Source organism: Dendrobates tinctorius, unplaced genomic scaffold (assembly GCF_039654945.1).
Source record: "Dendrobates tinctorius isolate UK_male_01 unplaced genomic scaffold, ASM3965494v1 ptg000092l, whole genome shotgun sequence".
NCBI classification, from domain to species: domain Eukaryota; kingdom Metazoa; phylum Chordata; class Amphibia; order Anura; family Dendrobatidae; genus Dendrobates; species Dendrobates tinctorius.
The window spans coordinates 5,411,854-5,434,322 of NW_027361760.1; the positions used below are offsets into that span (position 1 = coordinate 5,411,854).

The 22,469-nt window shown below is 44.4% G+C and overlaps 1 protein-coding gene and 1 long non-coding RNA gene across 2 annotated transcripts in view; one reads left to right on the forward strand and one right to left on the reverse strand.

The window, feature by feature from the left end:
* Positions 1–427: 427 nt before the first annotated feature.
* Positions 428–6,737, reverse strand: LOC141098470 (uncharacterized). Its single transcript, XR_012234246.1, has 2 exons — positions 2,063–6,737; positions 428–1,471 (listed from the first exon to the last, which is right to left on the reverse strand). It is a non-coding gene; the product is annotated as an uncharacterized lncRNA (long non-coding RNA).
* An 859-nt stretch (positions 6,738–7,596) lies between these two features.
* Positions 7,597–22,469, forward strand: part of CIMAP1D (CIMAP1 family member D) — a 283,639-nt gene continuing 268,766 nt past the window's right edge. The window contains exons 1-3 of the mRNA XM_073586331.1: positions 7,597–8,034; positions 15,291–15,378; positions 16,880–16,990. Of these exons, the coding sequence (XP_073442432.1) occupies positions 7,597–8,034; positions 15,291–15,378; positions 16,880–16,990 (637 nt within the window). The remainder of the gene's footprint in view (positions 8,035–15,290; positions 15,379–16,879; positions 16,991–22,469) is intronic.

Here is a 22,469-nt window from a genome sequence, read left to right on the forward strand (position 1 = left end):
AGAGGGAAGCAAAGCCACTGTGGCAATCGTTTTCCTGTGGGCACCACACATGCGACACATTCATTCCTGCACTGAGTGTGTCAAAGGTTGTCATAAATTTATACTCCCAGACTCTTCTGTCTCTCAAAGACTTGAAGTTACCTTTTAATACAAGTAATTTAATGTCCATCATGCTATGACCGGGGATACAAGAATGTTTTGCCACAGGTAGATCCATTATTTTTTCTTATTGTGTGAAGATGAGAATTCATCCTTGTTCTCTTTTTGCCCTGTCTCAACCACATACAGACCCCCAGTTGGACATTTAGTACTGTCGGGATCCCTCAGATTACTCTTTCATCTGAAGGACCGATGTTCTTGGGTGTGAAGCATCATATGTCTCTAATTAAATCAGCTCCGTGGAGAAGAACTACACAGACACCAGCTGTATAATACAACTCAGGATGCCTCCAAGACGCCTCTGGCTTATCAGTTAGGCTTCCGTCTTTTATAGTAAAGAATTTAAATGTTTACAGACATGCGCAGTACAAATGATTTTACAACTTGTTTTCGACAAAGAAAGTCATTTAGGCGAAAAAGCAGAGGTATTTGACCTTGGTTCACAAGGGAGATGTCTGAGACATCTCCTCGAAGAACAGATAAGGTTTTAAACAAGAGAATGCAACATAGACAGAACTCAATTTAACTCCTTCAGTTCCTATCATTCCCCCCTTTGACATCTTCATTTTCCACAATCTGGAACACTGGATCCTGCAACAACAGCGGATAGTGGCTCGTTCACCAGGTACTATCCCAGGCCGACGGGTTGCCCAAGGGAGACAGGTCTTCTACCTTCTCCATCCCCCAGATACTGAAGCCACGTCCATCATTGCAAGAGTACGCTCCTTCATGCCAGAAATGAGATGTCAATCTAGGACTCAAAGGAATAATAGTTAAATTCTTGTTGTTTACAGTCAAACTTCCTTATCTATTTCTACATCTTTTCTTGCATACAGAGATACACCAAAAAACAAGTTTCAATAGCACATATATTACGAAGATACAAACAACAATGATTTTGGACAGCAACGGTGGTGTTCAATATATCCAATATATCCCATATTTGGTCATCTAAGTAATCTGTAGCCCTGACTAATTTATCCCACATTTGAGTAATCATAGGATAAATAAAAATAGAGCTGACAATTTTATTAGCCACACTCATCTGCACTATATGTGGTCTCCCAGAGAGGCGAGGTGTATTGTCAGCAGCTCTTTTGTACAACGTGTGTTTAGGTATGCTCTGAGTACTCAACTGGTCATTCGGAATAACAAAGGTAGCTGGAGTCAAACGACCCAGAGTACAAGCACCTTTTACCCCTACTGGCAACCATTTATATGCATTGTAAAGGGCTACAATACCCTACATCGGGATTTCCACAGGTGGGAGTTCCTTTCTCATATCCAGATGACTCGTTGCAAGGTATATTACCTGAAATATTAATACAAGTTTCATTATTGCCCTGGGGAAATAAATTGGAATACTCCCAGGACGTGTTATGCAACCTTCTTTCTAGCAGTATTGGTTTGAAGGCATCAGTAGAGTGGGAAGTTACATTAAAACTAACTTGTAGGCCATACATTGGAATTTGCCCCAGGTAGGTTAATCGAGTTCTATTCCTGGGTACCCAAGCCCCCCCTTTATATGCCAGATATTGAAGGTATGTATTACTTCCTGAAAGATTACCCTGCCACCAAGGGTATCCTACCCATCCCACAATAGGTATTCCAACAGTTGTGTTCCATAACTTCACATTATTTGTGGCCTTATTAGCAAGTGTATCAGAACAACTGGTCCAGGCAAATAATTCCTCGGGTGGCACAGGAATAACAAGGAACGGAATACTAGTGGCTGATACTGGTGAATGTGTGCAGATCCAGCAAATGATTTGACCAATCATTCAGTAATTTTTCATGATGTTGTATAAACTTATTATTCAAGGACATTGGAGAATTTAGACTATCCCACGCAGCTACCATTATTACAGATAATGCAACAAAACCAAACCAAAACATTATGCACTCTTATGCTTTGTTAATTCCTGTGGCTAGTTTGCAATGCGATGCGTGGATCCAGGTTGGTCGTCCTTCCAACTTAACAGAAGTAGGCGTTGTCAGGAGTACTTGGTAAGGTCCTTGACATCGGGGTTCAAGGGTCTTTCTGGAGTGTTTCTTGACATATACGTAATCACCAGGTTGTAGACAGTGAGTTCCTTCCACACTATCTGGATCTCTGTCTGATTCAATTGTTTCAGGGACACCGAATCGTGGTACTAGTTCCATCACCAGTTTCTTTGCAGTGGCTCGAGCTGTAGCCGTTTTCACCGGGTAGGCCTCTGGCCATCCAGAGAAGAGATCTACACATACTAGGATATTTGCATACACTCCTACCTTGGTAGCTGTATGTCGTCAATCTGCAGTCTCTGAAACGGGTAGAGAGGCCTAGGTGTCGCTTTCTTAGGGACTTTTACTGTTTTACCTGGGTTGTGCTGTGCACAGATGAGGCATGATTGTACAAGTTTCGCGGCTGCGCAACTGAAGCCAGGAGCGATCCAGAAGGCATCTACCATGGCACACATGTGACTTTTTGAGGTGTGATTGGGGCCGTGTGCTGCTTGCGCCATGATTGGGAACAGGGACTTTGGTGGGCACATTTTATCCTTATTCTCCCATACTCCATTTGAGTTCAGCTCAGCTCCCAGTCTCCCCCGGTGTACCTTCTCTGTTTGGGCAGCCTTTTGCTGGAGGGATTTCAGGACATCTAGACCCAATGTGGCTGGAATACGCTGACTCCCCGCCACCGTCCACTGCTCTCTCTAGGCCGCCTTGTGCTATTTTAGCAGCCTCGTTCGCCCTTCTATTGCCCTCTACCTCCACGGAGTCACCTTTGTGTGTGCTTTTACCTTGACAATGCCAACCTGGACTGGTAACATCAATGCCTCCATCAATTGTTTCACCAGCTCTGCATTTTTAATGGGCTTCGAATCTGTGAAAATATTAGCGACTTTACCTGCAGCGGCTCTACACGCCTCAGTGAGTGCCTTCAACTCTGCCTCCTGCGCCGACATGTGAGGAGAGAGTGGTCCGCTCGGATTACCTCATGTGAGGATACTACTGCATATCCAGTGTAGAATCGTCCATCCTGGTGGTATCTGGGGCCATCTACAAAAAAGAAACTCAAAGTCTGCATTAGGAACAGGTTTTTCATGAATGTGTGCAAACCCAACTGTCTCCTGACTCATCAGTTCTATGCAGACATGTTCATGCGTCATGTCAAAGTATCCTTCCTCACTTGCCAATACGGTCACCAATTCCCCCTTTTCTGAATCCACAGGCAGGAGGGTGGCTGGATTCAGAACGTTACATCTTTTGAGGAGTGACATACTCAGGAATTAGTAGAGCACACTCAAGTCGGAGCTGTCTGGCCATAGACAGATGTTTTGGTTGAACTTGTAGGAGTATGGCATGGATGTCATGTGGGGAATAGATTGTCATAAGAAACGTCAGTGTCATCTCACATGCCTTTCCTATTACTTCTCCACTTTTTTCCTTGTGCTCCAGCATACATGACAGGTCGTTTTATTGTCCTTGTTTGCTCAATTTCTTTAGCTACCTTAAGGAGGTCTTTCGGATCTACATGTCTCCATTCAGGTCTGGCTGTCTGTACTGCGTCTCGTAAGTCTTTGTTCATACCGTCAATGAATGCATTCACCAGTATTCTAACATCAAGTGGGTTTATGCAAATGTACCCCATGTCTGCCCATTTCAGCTGTAACCGTCCAAGGTATATCTCTACTCTCTCTCCTCTTTGCTGTGTCACATTAGTCAGGAGTACAGACTGCTCTGATTGTTCCACTGCAGCCCATTGTCTTAGTGACTCACAGTACGTCTCCCCAGATCGTGCAGATTTATCATCCATGCCCCAAGCCTGATTCTTTGTCACATCTGTGTGTCTGTAAAACGGGAATGGTTGGTCCTCAGGGGCAGGCAGCTGCTTCAGCAAAGCTAGCTGGTCAGAGGGGCTCCAGGGATAATACACCTGTATCTTTCTTATTCTATTCACACTTCTAGGTCCTGATGGGGTTGGCCGTCTGATGTCTACTGTCAGCTTACTCCTCAAGGGCCAATGTCCCCACTACCCACTATCCACACTATTATGTCAGCTTCTTATGATCTTGTCTGGATAGGATTTAGTGCAATTCTCTTAGGTCAGTAGCACAGGTCACACAAGTAGCTATTCAGTCTGGGTTTATCTGAGTCTGACCACAGTGTTTACAAGTCCATCTGTTTTGTCTGGGTCTCTGGTTACACTTTGTCAATCAAACATTCATAATACACCTTCCACACTGCTGCACATTCTCAAGCATCATTTATTCACGTGCTATTTTCTTCCCTTGTCTGTGCCTTTTTGTACATCCAAACATTCACACTCTGGTATTTTTGCCTTTTTCAATATTTGTCCCACTTGTTTTACTGCTTCCTTCCTTCTCTGTCTCTTGTAATTTGACACAATTTGCTATACAAATCAATCACACAACTAGAAGCAGGTTCAAACACATTAATGACCAAGCAATCACTTACAATGACCAAACAATCACTTACAATTCCCTTCTAAATTAGGCACCATATCTTACTTTTAACTTCCAATCTTCAATTAAGTACTGTTGCTTTAAAATGCACAAATCTTTCAGCGTGTACCTTACGGATAGAATTACAGAGAATTTTGAGCACAGCTCACACTCAGCAGAGATAAGAGCGAAGGGAGAAGAAAAACTACGCAGCGGTATCATTCCCCCCTCCCATCAGAATGCAGCGTCGTCCTTCACAGAATTCTGTAGTTCTTTAGACTTATCAAAATCAATTTCTACAAAGAAACTCAAAATCACGGGATTTCACTGTAAGGGCAGATAACTGTATAATGAGATTAACCATGCCTTGCCCTTTTTCTGGCCAAATGCATTCAGGAAACTTTACAATGTAATGCCACATATAACACGAACTATATCATTACTCAATTCATTCAGTCTCAGATGTAGATTTGAAATATCTATAACGCATCTGTCCGGGATTCCACCACAACTAGAAAGGTCACAAATCTCTTGACACAAAAATGATGTGTGATGATTCATTCATACGTGCTCATTCACTGATTTTTTTTTTTTTTTTTTACTCAATTACACATCTCTCATCTTATTCAGAGGTTCTCATAGACATATATACAAGGATTCACACAGCCTGCCTATCTTGCACTTTGGATTTGATTAATACTTTTTCCAGGTTCTTTGCTGCACTACTTCCATATCTATCCTCAATTATATCACATAACCGATTTCCTTCTTCAGGTATCTTTCCCTGACTGTTCCCCATCTTATCTTTTATTCTTATCCTGTCTCTCTTGTTGTCTTCCTGTTAGTCCCCTGCCTTAGGTGGTGTATTGGGTAAGCTCAAGACTAGGCTCTACTATACCTCGTTACCTTCTTCCTAAGGTGCTAACAGGCTAAATGGAGTGTCTGTTCCTCGGTGTACTACGTGTTTCGTGTACTTATATGCTATGTAGCATCCGAACAGAAATACTCCCACAACACACAGGATTGTAAATAAAGTGTCCATCTACTGGGGTTCTTCAGTCATATCCTGTCACAGGCTCATTTCACGGTCCTGTGCTCATTCGGTCACACTCTTATCTGTCACAAGGTTTATTCGTAAAGGGTGTTGATTTAAGCTTAGGCGGTGACCTCCCCGGAAGGACGCTGTCACATGACCCAGTTAGGCAATATCACCACTCTTTGAACGAATACCTACTGTGCAGCTTATTTTTCTACTTTCCACAACCTTTCAAATCAAAGTAGCCATTCAACAACCTCCTCTATTCCTAGTGCGGAACCGTCTATTGTGAAAAACTTGTCCGTCCGGGCTGCGCAGTATGAACTGTTCACCCAGCCTTATATTCCGTAATGTCAGACCTCTCCCATTTTGATTTGCATCAGCTCTTTTTCTAAAAATAGCTGTGCACACACAGAACCTACAGTAACCTCTCATTCGAGCAGAAATTACATATGCGTGTCACACCCGATTTCCTCAGAGTTCTTATATGGACCTGATTTTACGGCCCCCTCCTCTACTAGATTCCCCTTTATACGGACCTTAGTTATAATGATAGATTATGAAGAGCAGAGAAGAGAAAAATTGATCTCTTACCTGGCCAGGTGTTTAGGTCTGCTGTTCACAATTTCATCAGTAACTGGAGTGCTCTGTAGATCGGGTAGTCTTGGAGAGGTGCCTATATCAGGTCCCTGTTTCGGGCGCCAGGAAACTGTCGGGATCCCTCAGATTACTCTTTCATCTGAAGGACCGATGTTCTTGGGTGTGAAGCATCATATGTCTCTAATTAAATCAGCTCCGTGGAGAAGAACTACACAGACACCAGCTGTATAATACAACTCAGGATGCCTCCAAGACGCCTCTGGCTTATCAGTTAGGCTTCCGTCTTTTATAGTAAAGAATTTAAATGTTTACAGACATGCGCAGTACAAATGATTTTACAACTTGTTTTCGACAAAGAAAGTCATTTAGGCGAAAAAGCAGAGGTATTTGACCTTGGTTCACAAGGGAGATGTCTGAGACATCTCCTCGAAGAACAGATAAGGTTTTAAACAAGAGAATGCAACATAGACAGAACTCAATTTAACTCCTTCAGTTCCTATCAGTACAAATGATTAGGTACACCACATTAGAAGTGATGCATCTGAATGTACCTGGGATTGTGTAGTCATGATGAGTTGGGGATCTTTATCTTGTCCGTGGTCATTATAAATGAACAGGTTTTACATTTTTTTCTGGTTGCAAGGAATGGTTCCTGCAGCTGTTGGGGAGGACAGGAAGCTTGTGACAATGATGCTTCTTAAATTTGGTGCTGCCTAAAACACAGCAGTGGGTGGTCTGGAAATATGGATTGTAATCAGGCATCTTTTTGTAGTAAAGGTTGTAATTTCCATGCAGCTCCCCTTAGCACCTCCAGATTTGGATTGTAGGTGACCACTAGAGGCACCAGGTTATTTTCTTCTTTAGCTTTGTAATGTAGCAGGTGATTCCTGGATATTCTGATGGCTCTTGTAATTTGGTTTTCAATTGTTCTTGGATGGTAGCCATGATTCAAAAAGGTCTTTCTCAGGCGACCAAGGTCTAGCCATGGGGTTGGAACATATACGATTGTTTCTGATGGCTTGGCTGTAGACAATATAGTTTTTTATGTGTTTTGGATGGAAACTGTCCTATTTAAGGTGTGTTGGATGGTCAATTGGGATGTCTCTATTTCATTGTTCTATAGCTTAATGATGGTGTCTAAAAGTTAATTTCAGCACATCGACTACAGGAAAAGTGCCAGGAGCAATACAGTGAGCTTTGTGTGACTTTTGTTGATTTGACTAAGGCTTTCGACACAGTCAGTAGAGACGGTCTGTGGAAGATCATGGCAAATCTGAGGAATTCCCAGTAACAAACAGCATAAAACAAGGCTGTGTGCTTGCTCCAACCCTGTTCAGTATGTTATTCTCTGCAATGTTAAGTGATGCCTTTAACAACTGTGAAGATGGAATCCAGGTTAGGTACAGGACTCAAGGCAAGCTATTCAACCCAAAACGCTTGAAGGCGGTTACGAAGGTGCATGAGACTGTTATCCGTGAATTATTATTTGCTGATGACTGCGCTCTTAACGCTAGCATGGATAACAGCAGATGCAGCATGAAATGGACTTTTTCTCAAGCTTGTAACAATTTTGGTCTCGAGATCAACACTAGAAAAACCGAAGTCATGTATCAATCTGTTCCAGGGAAACTATACAAGGAGCCACGTATCACAGTGAAGGAGCAAATCCTCAGAGCAGTCGATAACTTCACTTACTTAGGCAGCACACTTTCCTGTGAACTAACCATAGATGCTGAGGTTAAAAACAGAATTGCCAAAGCCAGTGCCACCTTCGGGAGACTGCGTAAAAACGTCTGAGAACGAAGGGGACTCAGCCTTGCCACCAAGCTGAAGGTCTACTGTGCGGTGGTCCTCACCACACTTCTCTATGCTAGCGAGACCTGGACAGTCTACAGCCGGCATGCTTAACAGCTTAATCATTTTTGCATGAGTTGCCTCCACAGACTCCTCCACATCAGGTGGCAAGACAATGTCCCGGACACGGCAATTCTGGAACAAACTGGGCTCTGCAGCATTTACATTCTCCTGCTGAAAGTCCAAGCCAAGTGGGCTGGATATGTGGTCAGAATGCCTGACAGCCGACTACCGAAACAACTGCTGTACGGAGAACTGTGCCAAGAAAGGAAGCAGTTGGGGGGCAGAAGAAGCGCTGTAAAGACTGCCTTAAAGCGTCTCTTAAAAACCTGAAAGTCAACATCAATTAATAGGAAGAGCTTGCCCTGGATCGTCCAGGTTGGCGGGGCAGGATCACTTCAGGAGCACATGTGTTGTGAGTTCATTTTTCCCTTCACCATTGAGGTCTGATGAACTCCCTCCTCTAGTGAAGGAAGGTAGTGAGACTGATTACCAAACACCTGGGCAGCTAGATGATGACTGGGTGGCTGGAATTGAGGACTGGATATAAGGCTGCCGACGCCCTTCTTCCTGGCTGGTGATTTTCCTGCTGGATTCTTGGAGACCAGTCTGATTCCTGCATCTCAAAGCTAAGTTTTTCTGCTCTGCTTTGTACTCTTCTGTTTTGTTTTTGTTTTGCCTTGTTTTTTGGGAGTTCTGCCATCCCCGGCCGGGGGTGAGCTGAACTCCATTTTTGTCTCTGATCTGTTGATATTTTGCTCTGTCTTCAGAATATACCTGAGTGCTGATATAGTCTTTTGAAGCCTAGAGACTTCAGGGCCTGTTTTTCCTATCAGTCGGTTGGCTCATTTTGATAGGGTTTTTGCGGATGGCAGACAGCAGCCTTCCTATCCTGTCCTATGTAGTTAGCTTGGGCCCCATCATTTGCTCAACCTATCTTTCTATCTGTGTTAGTGTTTTCATCTTGCTTCACCGTCATTATATGTTGGGGGCTGCCTATTGCTTTGGGGTCTGCTCTGGGGCAGTTTAGTTTTTCCCCTTTCTGTCTTTAGGCTATATAGTTCTCCGGCTGTGATCGAGGGGTCTAGGGCACCGTAGGAACCCCCCACGGCTACTGCTAGTTGTTGTGGATAGGTTCAGGGGTCTGCAATCCGATAGCTGCCAACCTCTCTGGTTTTTCTGGACTTAGCTGGTATTTTGTTTTTTCCTCCTTCGGTGACTCATCATAACAGAATCACCAGCCATACCGCAGATCCTAGGGTTTTTTTTGTTGTGTGCATATTTTTTCCTCTATATCGCTGAGGCCGTAGGGGGAATTTTTCTCTCAATGGAGATGAAGCAATTGTCTGATCGTGTGGAGCAGCTCGCTGCTGAAGTGCGGGGAATTTCCGCCTATCTTGCTCATTCACATGCTGCTGAACCAAGGATTCCTACTCCTGATGTATTTTTGGGGGATCGGTCTAAATTCTTGAATTTCAAGAATAATTGTAAATTATTTTTTGCCTTGAAGCCTAACTCGTCAGGGAACTCCGTGCAGCAGGTTAAAATTGTCATCTCTTTGCTGCGCGGCGATCCCCAGGATTGGGCGTTTTCTTTGAAACCTGATGATCCTATTCTGAATAATGTCAACACATTTTTGCAAGCTTGGGGTTGTTGTATGATGAACCTAATGCTATTGATCAGGCTGAAAAGACCCTGTTGGCATTAAGCCAGGGTCGGGATTCGGCAGAGTTGTACTGCCAAAAATTCCGAAAGTGGGCGGTCCTTACTACCTGGAATGATGGTGCCTTGGCAGCCCTCTTTCGGAAGGGTTTGTCAGAAACTGTAAAAGATACTATGGTGGGATTTCCTGTTCCCTCTGGTCTTGACGATTCTATGTCATTAGCCATTCAGGTGGATCGGCGTTTACGTGAACGCAAAACTACACGAGAGATGTTACCACCTGTTGATCAAATGTCTGAACCTATGCAATGTGATAGAGTTTTGTCTAGGGCGCAACGTCAGGAGTTCAGAAGGCGTAATAAGCTGTGTTTTTTTTGTGGAGATGCCTCGCATATTATTTCTGTGTGCCCTAAACGAGAGAAACGTTGTGCACACACGTTTTCTGTGGGTGGTGTTCAACCTAAGTTTCTTCTGGCAATTACTCTGATCTGCTCCCTGTCCACATTTTCCGCCAAGGCTTTTGTGGATTAAGGAGCAGCTCTGAACCTGATGGACTTGGATTTTGCTAAACGTTGTGGATTTCCTATGACACCTCTGTGGACGCCTATCCCTTTGAGGGGTATTGATGCTACTCCTTTGGCAAAGAATAAACCTCAGTTTTGGACCCAGGTGGTAATGCGGGTCGCCCCAGACCATCAAGAAAATTGCAGATTTTTGGTGTTGCATAATTTGCATGATACCATTGTTCTGGGGTTTCCCTGGTTGCAAATCCATAATCCAGTTCTGGATTGGAAATCTTTGACTGTGGTGAGTTGGGGTTGTCGGTGTGCCCTTAGTGATGCTTCTGTTTTCTCCACCTCTCCCCAGTCACATGATGTTCCTGACTATTTGGCTGACTTTTATGATGTATTTAGTGAGAATGAGTCTGCGTCTTTGCCTCCTCATAGGAGTTATGACTGTGCTATTGAGCTGAACCCGGGATGTAAATTCCCCAAGGGTCAGCTTTTCAATTTATCTGTACCCGAGCACGAGGCTATGCGATCCTATATTAAGGAGGCATTGGAGAAGGGTCATATTAGACCATCCTCTTCACCCTTAGGTGCTGTTTTTTTTTTCGTGGCTAAAAAGGATGGTTCATTAAGGCCTTGTATTGACTATCGTGCCCTCAACAAAATTACTGTTAAATATCAGTATCCGTTACCCCTGATTTCTGATCTATTCTCCAGAGTTAAAGGTGCTTGCTGGTTTACCAAGCTTGACCTCAGGGGGGCGTATAATCTTATTCACATTAAGCATGGGGATGAATGGAAGACGGCGTTTAATACTCCGGAGGGACATTTTGAGTACCTGGTGATGCCTTTTGGGCTCACTAATGCCCCTTCTGTCTTCCAGTGCTTCATGAACGATATATTCCGAGACTTTGTGGATAAATTTTTGATTATCTATCTGGATGATATTTTGATCTTCTCCAAGAATTGGGACTCTCATGTGGAACATGTTCGGACTGTGTTCCGGATTTTGAGGGAGAATTCCCTGTATGTCAAGGGATCGAAATGCCTTTTTGGGGTACAGAGGATTTCATTTTTGGGATTTATTTTGTCTCCGTCAACTATTGAAATGGACCCGGCCAAGGTACAGGCCATTTATGATTGGGTTCAGCCCACTTCTTTGAAGGCCCTCCAGAAGTTTTTGGATTTTGCTAATTTTTATCGGAAATTTATAGCTAATTTTTCTGGTATTGCCAAGCCATTGACGGATTTGACTAGGAAGGGTGCTGATGTGCTGAATTGGTCTCCGGAGGCTGTTTCTTCCTTTCAGGAGCTGAAGCGAAGATTCACTTCTGCTCCGGTTTTGCGGCAACCTGATGTCTCACTCCCGTTTCAGGTGGAGGTGGACGCTTCTGAGATTGGTGCAGGATCGGTGTTGTCCCAAAAAGATCCTGTGACATCTAAAATGAATCCTTGTGCTTTCTTTTCCCGAACGTTCTCCCCATCCGAACGTAACTATGATGTGGGGAATCGGGAACTGTTGGCCATGAAATGGGCATTTGAGGAGTGGAGACATTGGTTGGAGGGAGCCAAACACCAAGTCGTGGTCCTTACTGACCACAAGAATTTGATTTACCTGGAGTCGGCCAAGCGCTTGAATCCTAGACAGGCTAGGTGGGTTTTGTTTTTCACACGTTTTGATTTTGTGGTCTCTTTTCTTCCGGGCACTAAGAATGTCAAGGCAGACGCCCTCTCTAGGAGTTTCCTTGCTGATTCTCCTGTTGTGACTAAGCCTGCTACCATCTTAGGCGAGGGGGTAGTTCTTTCTGCCATCTCGCCCGATTTGAGACGTGCTCTGGAAGAGTTTCAGGAGGACAAATCTGAGCGTTGTCCCAGTGGAAAGTTGTATGTTCCTGACCAGTGGAGGAAGAGAGTGATGTCTGAAGTTCATTGCTCTGCATTGGCTGGTCATCCAGGTATTTTTGGTACTAGAGATCTGGTGAGTCGATCTTTTTGGTGGCCCGCCATGTCTCGTGATGTCAGGAATTTTGTGCAGTCCTGTGGGACTTGCTCCCGGTCTAAACCTTGTTCTCGCTCTAGTGGCTTGTTGATGCCTTTGCCGGTGCCCAGGAGGCCATGGACCCATATTTTAATGGATTTTATCTCTGATATGCCTGTCTCTCAGATAATGACTGTTATTTGGGTGATTTGTGATAGATTCTCTAAGATGGTCCATCTTGTACCACTCCCTAAGTTGCCATCTTCCTCTGAGTTGGTGCCCTTGTTTTTGCAACAGGTGGTTCGCTTGCACGGGATTCCTGAGAACATTATATCTGACAGAGGAGTTCAGTTTGTGTCTAGATTTTGGAGGACTTTCTGTTCCAAGCTGGGAATTCAGTTGTCCTTCTCCTCTGCGTTTCACCCTCAGACCAATGGGCAGACGGAGATAACAAACCAGACTTTGGAGTCGTATTTGAGATGTTTATTTCTGCCGATCAGGATGATTGGGTTTCATTTTTGCCCTTGGCCGAATTTGCTTTAAATAGAGCTAGTTCTGCCACTTTGATGTCACCTTTTTTTTGTAACTTTGGTTTTCACCCTCGATTTTCTTCAGGGCAGGTGGAGCCTTCTGTCTGCCCAGGTGTTGACACTGTGGTGGAGAGAATGCACCAGATCTGGGACCAAGTAGTGGATAAGTTGTCTCTCTCCCAGGAAAAGGCCCAGCGGTTTTCCAACCGGCGTAGGACCGTTGGTCCCCAGTTTAAGGTGGGTGATATGGTTTGGTTGTCATCAAAAAATATCGCTATGAAGGTGGCTTCTCCTAAGTTTAAGCCTAGATTTATTGGGCCTTACAAGATTTTGGAGATTATTAATCCGGTCTCTTTTCGGTTGGCTCTTCCTGTCACATTTAAAATTCATAATGTGTTTCATAAGTCCTTGTTGAAGAGGTTTGTTGAACCAGTAGTTCCTGTGGTGGCACCTCCTGACCCTATATTGGTTGAAGGTAACATGAAATATGAGGTAGAGAAGATACTGGATTCCCGTCTGGCTAGACGGAGACTCCAGTATTTGGTTAAGTGGAAGGGTTATGGTCAGGAGGATAATTCCTGGGTCTCTGCCTCTGATATTCATGCCGAAAGATTGGTGCGTGCCTTTCATCGGGCTCACCCGGATCGCCCTGGTGGTATGGATGAGGGTTCGGTGACCCCTCCTCAAGGGGGAGGTACTGTTGTGAGTTCATTTTTCCCTTCACCATTGAGGTCTGATGAACTCCCTCCTCTAGTGAAGGAAGGTAGTGAGACTGATTACCAAACACCTGGGCAGCTAGATGATGACTGGGTGGCTGGAATTGAGGACTGGATATAAGGCTGCCGACGCCCTTCTTCCTGGCTGATGATTTTCCTGCTGGATTCTTGGAGACCAGTCTGATTCCTGCATCTCAAAGCTAAGTTTTTCTGCTCTGCTTTGTACTCTTCAGTTTTGTTTTTGTTTTGCCTTGTTTTTTGGGAGTTCTGCCATCCCCGGCCGGGGGTGAGCTGAATTCCATTTTTGTCTCTGATCTGTTGATATTTTGCTCTGTCTTCAGAATATACCTGAGTGCTGATATAGTCTTTTGAAGCCTAGCGACTTCTGGGCCTGTTTTTCCTATCAGTCGGTTGGCTCATTTTGATAGGGTTTTTGCGGATGGCAGACAGCAGCCTTCCTATCCTGTCCTATGTAGTTAGCTTGGGCCCCATCATTTGCTCAACCTATCTTTCTATCTGTGTTAGTGTTTTCATCTTGCTTCACCGTCATTATATGTTGGGGGCTGCCTATTGCTTTGGGGTCTGCTCTGGGGCAGTTTAGTTTTCCCCCTTTCTGTCTTTAGGCTATATAGTTCTCCGGCTGTGATCGAGGGGTCTAGGGCACCGTAGGAACCCCCCACGGCTACTGCTAGTTGTTGTGGATAGGTTCAGGGGTCTGCAATCCGATAGCTGCCAACCTCTCTGGTTTTTCTGGACTTAGCTGGTATTTTGTTTTTTCCTCCTTCGGTGACTCATCATAACACACATGCAGCTGAAGATAGGAAAATCTTGGACGCAAAAAGAAAGCATGCTGTCCGCAAGGCACAAGCAGAATCTGGTGTACTGACCACATCTACTTCCTTATGTCAAGTATGTGGGTGCACAGATCCGAGAAAGCTCCCGGGCCCCAGCGCCGACGTGTGCGCCGCAATTTTAATGCACGATGGGGCTCGGTGAGCAGAAGCACATAAGTGGGGACCCGGACCTGTGGGCCAACCTCTGTCCTGCTGCTCACCTGGCCCCATACAGCAGTAAGGGCAGTAATACCCTGATGGCGGCCCTGCATGAGATTTGCAGGGATGACATAAAGAAGGCCAGCAAGTCTGGGAAACTAATGCTTTATCAACTAGTCAAAGACCTAATTAGCATATGAACAACGGAGGTTATAAATACTTTTTTAAACATGAATTTAAGTGAATAACATTATAAAGAGTTGGTTAGAGAGGGAATTTAGTAATTTTTTATTTATTATTATTATTATTATTATTATATTGTATTATTATTATATTATATGTGTGAATGCTGCTGGGTTGGAGGGCATAGGGGACCTGACATGTTCCCTTTAAGCAATACTGCATATTTCAAGTTTAAATGACAGTGTTACTTTAGAGAGCACGGCAGCAAGCATGGTAACTTATTAAGTGAATAAATAGTTAAATAAGCTTGAGTAATAGTCAGAATGGAACTGGTCTTGCACCAGTGACTTGGAACCAGAGTGATTGGGGCTGATGGGTATGTTTGGGAGGGGTTGATGAGACAGCCATGGGATAAGCTTACACTTGTTACAACATCATCAGGTCACATTACCATGCTGTGACCTGTAGTGTAGCAACGGGACATCTATGACAAGACAAGACATCTTCACTCATTCAAAGACTGGAAAATTGGGGTAGCTATATAAGGAAGAGGTGACATTATTAAGTTCTATTGAATCCAATAGACTTAGAACATTTGTAGTAAACTTTTTTTTTTATAACAGTTATTTATGAAGAGATTGCCAAGTGAGTCGCAAAATATAAGAGAGCATACAGAAAGAAAACCACCCATGATTGCAGCAAAGGAGACTGGTAAGTATTATTTTAGGGGCTATTAGTGTTACTATTTACTATATCACTATTAAACAGCATCTCCTTATGTTTCCAGCTTGCGGATGAAAAGCTACTACCTCTTGCGTGTCCTTTAGCGTTCCTTTAATTTATCTTTATACCTTTTAGATGTAAAGATATTATGATCTGTCTGCCCAGTCTAGTCTGCATAATCTTGTCTTTGATTTATCTGATAGATGCATTTTCTTTTTAACGTAAAATTATCTCTAGCTAAAACTACCATGCATGGTACAATAAAGCTACCTTACCTTAAAGGGAATCTGTGAGTGGGCTCAGCCCTCCTAAGCCGTCTATATGGCCATGTAGGTCTTAGGAAGAGGAATAACATGATACCTTGATATCGGTGATCTGATGTCTTAATCCACGTTTTTCTTACATATAAATGAGCTGTTCATGACTATGAGCCGGACAGTGATCTGCTGAGAATCTGTCTCCAGGGGTTATTATAAATAAAATGGGGCATTACCAGTGTGAGAAATGTTGATCAGGAGAGCAGACTATGATAATATGCTTCAGTTATGATCTATTTTTTTATTCCATTGACACATACATTTTTTAAATTATTTTCAATTTTATAGAATAGTATGCTTTACTAGTCTATGACTTACATAGTAACCATATTTTTAATTATTTTTTATAAATCAACAATACAAGTAAAAATAACAATCTTTGTAATATATCTTATTTCAGAAAAAAGCCTCTTTTTTAACACACCTGTCACTTATTATCATCTTGCACCTAAAAACTGCTCAGATTTGTATACAAATCTGTCTTCAGTGAGCAATCAAATTACACTCCATGCTATAAAATCTTTTCTGAGAAGGTTGGGAAAAAAAGCTGGAGGGAGACAGGGGTGGAGAGTGACAAAAAGAAATTGCAGAAGCTTCTATTACTGATGTAAAATCTGCTCATAAACACAAGATACAAGTCTTATGATGTATGAAAATTTTCTTACTCATCATGTACACACATGACAGCTTATTCTGCAAGGAAACCAGAATGTGCAGATACACTTTATATCAGCAGAGCCTCATTTATCATATTTTGAAGTTATAACTACTGAAACTGTCCACTTTCAAAAATATCCTTTTTATAGACCGGTCTCTAATGATAAACTGATCAAAAGGTGTGTTGCTGTAGCATTAAGTCACATGGATCATCTGTAATCTGTGTTTATTTCCTGCAGTGACTCCAGTGCATTCCACAACTGTCATTGAAATCAATGGGTTGTCTGTGAAGTGAATAGATGCGCTGGATTTTACAGATGGATAGATGCAAATAGATTGGGATCCTGAAGGAGGGGCTTCTATTAAAATGTTTGTAAAAAATTTCTGACCAGCCAAAGTCTCATCTCTTAGGATTGATATCCAGCTTTTATCTGCACATCTTCAACTCATGTACTACATTGAAATAGTTTTGTATGTTTTAGTGGGAAATATCACTGATTCTTCCACACTCTTAGGTCCTGGACCTGGACGATATAACTTGCCCCCTACAGTAGGGTTTGTGGGCCACGACTATACTAAATACTCCAGCCCAGCATATTCTTTTCATGGACGGACTAGTCACTCTGGTGAGTATGATGCTTAAAGAGTTTGTCTACTTTATTTTAACAAATGTGTTGAGGATATTATTTTGATGTACTTACTAATATACACTGCTCAAAAAATAAAAGGAATACTTAAAGAGAATCTGTCACCCTTTTTTTGCCCTATTAGCTGCTGGCATAGACATCGGGGGCTTATCTACAGCATTCTGTAATGCTGTAGATAAGCCCCCGATGTAACCTGAAAAAGAACACGTTATATTATACTCACCGAGGTGGGCGGTCCGGTCCAATGGGTGTCACCGTCCCATCTGGCGCCTCCCTTCTTCATGCGATGATGTCCTCTTCTCCCGTCCTGTAATGGCTCCGGTGCAAGCGCACTGCTCTGCAGAGCAGAATTCTGCAGTGCGCAGGCACCAGACCTCTCCCGACGCCTGAGCATTGCAGGACTCTGCTCTGCCCTCAACAGGGCAGTGCAGTGCGCTTGCACTGGAGCCATTACAGGATGGGAGAAGAGGACGTCATCGCATGAAGAAGGGAGGCGCCGGACGGGACGGCGACACCCATCGGACCGGACCGCCAACCTCCGTGAGTATAATATAACGTGTTTTTCTTCTCTTTCAGGTTACATCGGAGGCTTATCTACAGCATTACAGAATGCTGTAGATAAGCCCCCGATGTCTATGCCGGCAGCTAATAGGGCAAAAAAAGGGTAACAGATTCCCTTTAAAGTGACCAATGACTTTCTGACAGCAAAACGTAACGGTGACCACTCTCTGCTCATTCTTCTTGACCTATCTGCAGCTTTCGATACTGTTGACCACCATCTCCTACTCTCTAGGCTCCAGTCACTAGGCATTAAGGACACTGCACTCTCCTGGTTCTCTTCCTATCTCTCTGACCGCTCCTTCAGTGTTTTGTTCTCTGGCTCCACGTCATCTCCTCTTCCTCTTGCTGTCGGGGTACCTCAGGGCTCAGTCCTTGGCCCCCTTCTTTTCTCTCTCTACACGGCCCCAATTGGACAGACCATCAGCAGATTTGGCTTTCAGTACCATCTTTATGCTGATGACACACAACTATACACGTCTTCCCCCGACCTTACCCCCGCTGTACTACAGAACGCCAGTGACTGTCTGTCCGCAGTCTCCAAAATCATGTCCGCTCTCTATCTGAAACTCAACCTCTCCAAAACTGAACTTCTTCTGCTCCCGCTGTCTACTAACCTCCCTAAGGCTACTTTCACACTTCAGGTTTTCGGCGTCAGGCGCGATCCGGCGTCATGCCGGAACGCCGGATCCGGCAAATGTTTAGTAAAACCGGATGTGACGGATCCGGTTTTCTGCCGGATCCATCTTTTTCTTGACAGACAAAACCGGATCCGTCTCATCCGGTCCATCCGTTTTTCTATCCGTTTTTCGACGGATTACGCCGGATCCGGTTTTTAAAATTGACCCTTGTGGCCTTCCGAACGGGATTGGCTACTGGAAAACTATATATAGCATGTTCCTACAGCCCTTCTTTGACAGGTTGTAGAGGAGAAAGTGCAGGTTGGAGAGAAGAGCAAGTTACTGGATGTTGTCATTGGAAATATTTTGAAGAATTTGGCGGATTTTATAGCGGAGGCGAATCGTTTGAGGGTGATTGTTCTGGAGAAGGAGAGAGCGAGACAGCAGCGCATCAGGCATCGTAGACGACGTTTGTGGATCCACCCCATCACAGCCAAGAGAATGACGCGTGGGGTCTATTCTACACTCTGCATGGACCTTCGACGAGACCCGGATAAATTTTTTGGATATGTTAGGATGAAAATGGAGAATTTTGATTACTTGGTGGAGCGCATTGCACACCTCATAAGAAAAGCGGACACCTATTGCCGCTTCTCTGTTTCACCCACAGAGCGTCTGATGGTGACTTTAAGGTAAGCCACATTTATTGGATGTGATCGCATCAGAGCACACTTTCACTGCAATCTTGTTGGTGGTAGTTTGTATCTCCAAGTGTTATAGCTCAGTTTTGGTATGTAATGCTGTGATTTAAAACTAATTTATTGTTTTTTAATTCTCCACAGATTTCTTGCAACTGGAGAATCCCTTTCGTCACTGCATTTCCAGTACAGACTCGGGATTTCCACCATATCTGGAATAGTGAAGTACACATGCCGTGCACTGTGGGACTCCTTAGCTGAAGAGTTTTTACCAGAGCCCACAACAGAGAGGTGGATTGAAATTGCTGACAAGTTTCAACAGATATGTCAGTTTCCCAACTGCTTGGGCGCTGTGGACGGGAAACATATCCGCATTGTAAAGCCAGCTGGATCGGGATCGGAATATTTCAATTACAAGAAATATTTTTCAATTGTCCTCATGGCCATCGCTGACGCGGAATACAAATTTATTGTGGTTGATATTGGGGCCTATGGCCGCTCCAATGACTCTCAAGTTTTCAAACTGTCTGCCATGGGGCGTAAACTGTATGGAAACACCTTCCAGTTCCCACCACCTAGACCGCTGCCGCAAACATCTGGTCCACCTATGCCATTTGTCTGTGTAGGGGATGAAGCCTTCCAGCTGTCAGAACACCTTTTGAAACCGTACTCTAGCAGAGGATTGACAAGAACAAAACGCATTTTTAATTACCGCCTCACAAGAGCAAGAAAAATGGTTGAATGTACCTTTGGTATTCTGACAGCCAAATGGCGGGTCCTATTGACTGCGATCAACCTCAAGACAGAAACTGTGGACGAGGTGATCAAAGCGTGCGTGGTACTCCACAATTTTGTTATCTGCAAGGAACCCATTTCCATTGAGGACACCTCTGAAGAAACCACCTTGCAAGATTACCATGACATTACCACTAGAAGTTCTGTGACGGTTTCAGTACTGAGGGACAATTTTGCACTATACTTTATGTCACCTCAAGGCAGAGTACACTGGCAGGATGACAGAGTGTGAAAGATTTGTGCCCAACCAAACTTGTGTACCTTCTGTACCAACAGTATATACCTTTGCCAACCAAAGTTGGCTATCTTGTCATGGTCTCTATTTTTAGCTTTAGGCCACAGGTGTGTACCTGGTTGTGTTTTATGCAAAGTATTTCACCTTTTAACAAAAGTTGTGTACATTGTTAGGAAATCACCAACAATAAACACAACTTTTTAGGTGAAATACTTTGCTTCAAACACAACCAGGAACACAACTGTGGCAAAAAGCTAAATTTTACCCACAGTTATATACCTAGTTTTGAATACCATTTCACCTTTTAAATACCCTGTATTTAACCTTTTTCGCCGCAGAAAGAAATGACAGACAACCAGTGTAAAATAATTTAACTTTTATTGAAAAATGTTTTTCTTAGTAAACTTTTTTAAAATTTTAATAAACTTGTTTAATAAAGCTTTGAAACCATAAAACTGGTCATTTTTATTTAAATACACACATTATAAATCTGTGTAGTGTGTGGTGGAAATACTGCTGTAGGGGCTGCGGGACACTTCGACACTGGGAGTGTGGAGAGAGGACTGGGATCGTGGTGGGGAAGGAACAGTTAGAGGTGAAGGTGTGGAAAAAACTACAGAATGGGTGGACATGTGGGAAGCAGAAGAGGTGGTGGGTGGTGGAGTGGAGGGTTGGGCAGGGACTGTAGGAGCAGATGATGTTGATGGCAAGTTGTATGGGGAAGGAGTTTGGTACGGGGCAGGTTGCTGGAAGTGGGGAGATGTCTGGTACGGGGCAGGTTGCTGGAAGTGGGGAGATGTCTGGTACGGGGCAGGTTGCTGGAAGTGGGGAGATATCTGGTACTGGGGAGGTTGCTGGTACTGGGGAGTTTGCAGGTACTGGGGAGGTTGCTGGTACTGGGGAGGTTGCTGGTACTGGGGAGGTTGCTGGTACTGGGGAGGTTGCTGGTACTGGGGAGGTTGCTGGTGCTGGGGAGGTGGATGGTGCTGGGGAGGTGGATGGTGCTGGGGAGGTGGATGGTGCTGGGGAGGTGGATGGTATGTAATAGGAGGGGGAGGATGGAAAGTGGCTGGAGGGTCTGTAGATGTAATAGGAGGGGGAGGATGGAAAGTGGCTGGAGGGGGTGTAGATGTAATAGGAGGGGGAGGATGGAAAGTGGCTGGAGGGGGTGCAGGTGGAGGAACTACTGTGGTGGGAGGAGAAGGTTGGGAGGTAACTTGCTGGAGAGCAGCGTGGCATGAATGCATTACATGCATCTGCTGGGCAGGAGAGAGCGTTTCCATGCGCTCCACAACAGACCTGAAAAAGGTGTGGTTTGGCGAAGATCTTGCTTCTGAATGCATGGTTTGCAGAAGTGTCTTCACCTCCAGAATGCTGGAGTTGATCTGCTGATAGCCTGCAGGGATTTGCTCTAACAAGACTTTTAGACAGTTCTGGAAAGATGCATTCAGATGCAAGAACTCTGGCGCATAAGTCTTTTCCTGACCCCTCTGCCGCTGCTGCCCAGTACCCGCAGGTGTACTAGAGGTGGCAGGGGCAGAAGGGTGGGGTAAAGGGAAAGCGATCTCCTCACCAGCAGCTTCATGTAATGTAGGCGGCCACGATGCTCCTGTGCTGGTGGATGGGACAGATGGGTCGAATGTGTGGGAAGGCTGGGAAGGTGCAGATGTACCGGGGCGGTCGAAGTGTCCCTCGGTGCCGGTCTCCTCAGGGATCGCCTCAGAAGGGTCCAATCGTGCAGGCTCCCGAGTGCTGCTCACCGTGCTGTGGAATAAAGAGAAAAAAAAACAATTAAAATAGTGACATGGTATGGCCCTGGCTGAAAAAAAAAAAGTTACATCTAAACATTTTTTTGTCACATGTGGTGTGTAATATTTACCTTCTGGTGAGCATTGTCTCCCGGAGGAACGACAGGGCTCGTGCGTACTTGTACTTGCTCCTGCGTCCTCCAGATCCACTCGGGGCCCGCATCTCTTTATTGAACTCCTTCTTGAAATGATCCCTCACAGACCGCCACCGCTTCACAATTCTCTCCCCTGAAGCGAGAAAGGACAAAGTGGTTAGTATACAACATCAGTGTTTCCCAAACTCCAGTCCTCATGGTCCCCAGGGGTCATGTTTTCAGGATTTCCAAAGTAAATAGAAATCCTGAACACATGATCCGTGGGGACCACGAGGACTGGAGTTCGGGAAACACTGGTTTAAATCAAGCAACCGGTACTGTATATACTTACGCTCTTTAATCTGGGCCCGAGCTTCGAGGTCCTCCCAGCGGTCCACAAGGAGCGAACAGATTTCCTCCCAGAGTCGTCGGGTAACGATCAGGTCAGCGTGGCGTCGGTCAACCATATTCCAGAGCGGCTCCCTTTCTCTGACGAGATCGATGAGGCGGTCCACATCAATCCCTCCATCCTCACCGTCAGAGTCGGGAGCACGCTGTGAAGGCTGTTAAAGAAAAAGACAAAAATAACATAATTAGCCTCCACAAAAGAAATAAAATAAAAAGTGCAAAAAAAACAAAGCAAAAATATTTATACTTACACGCTGGTGGC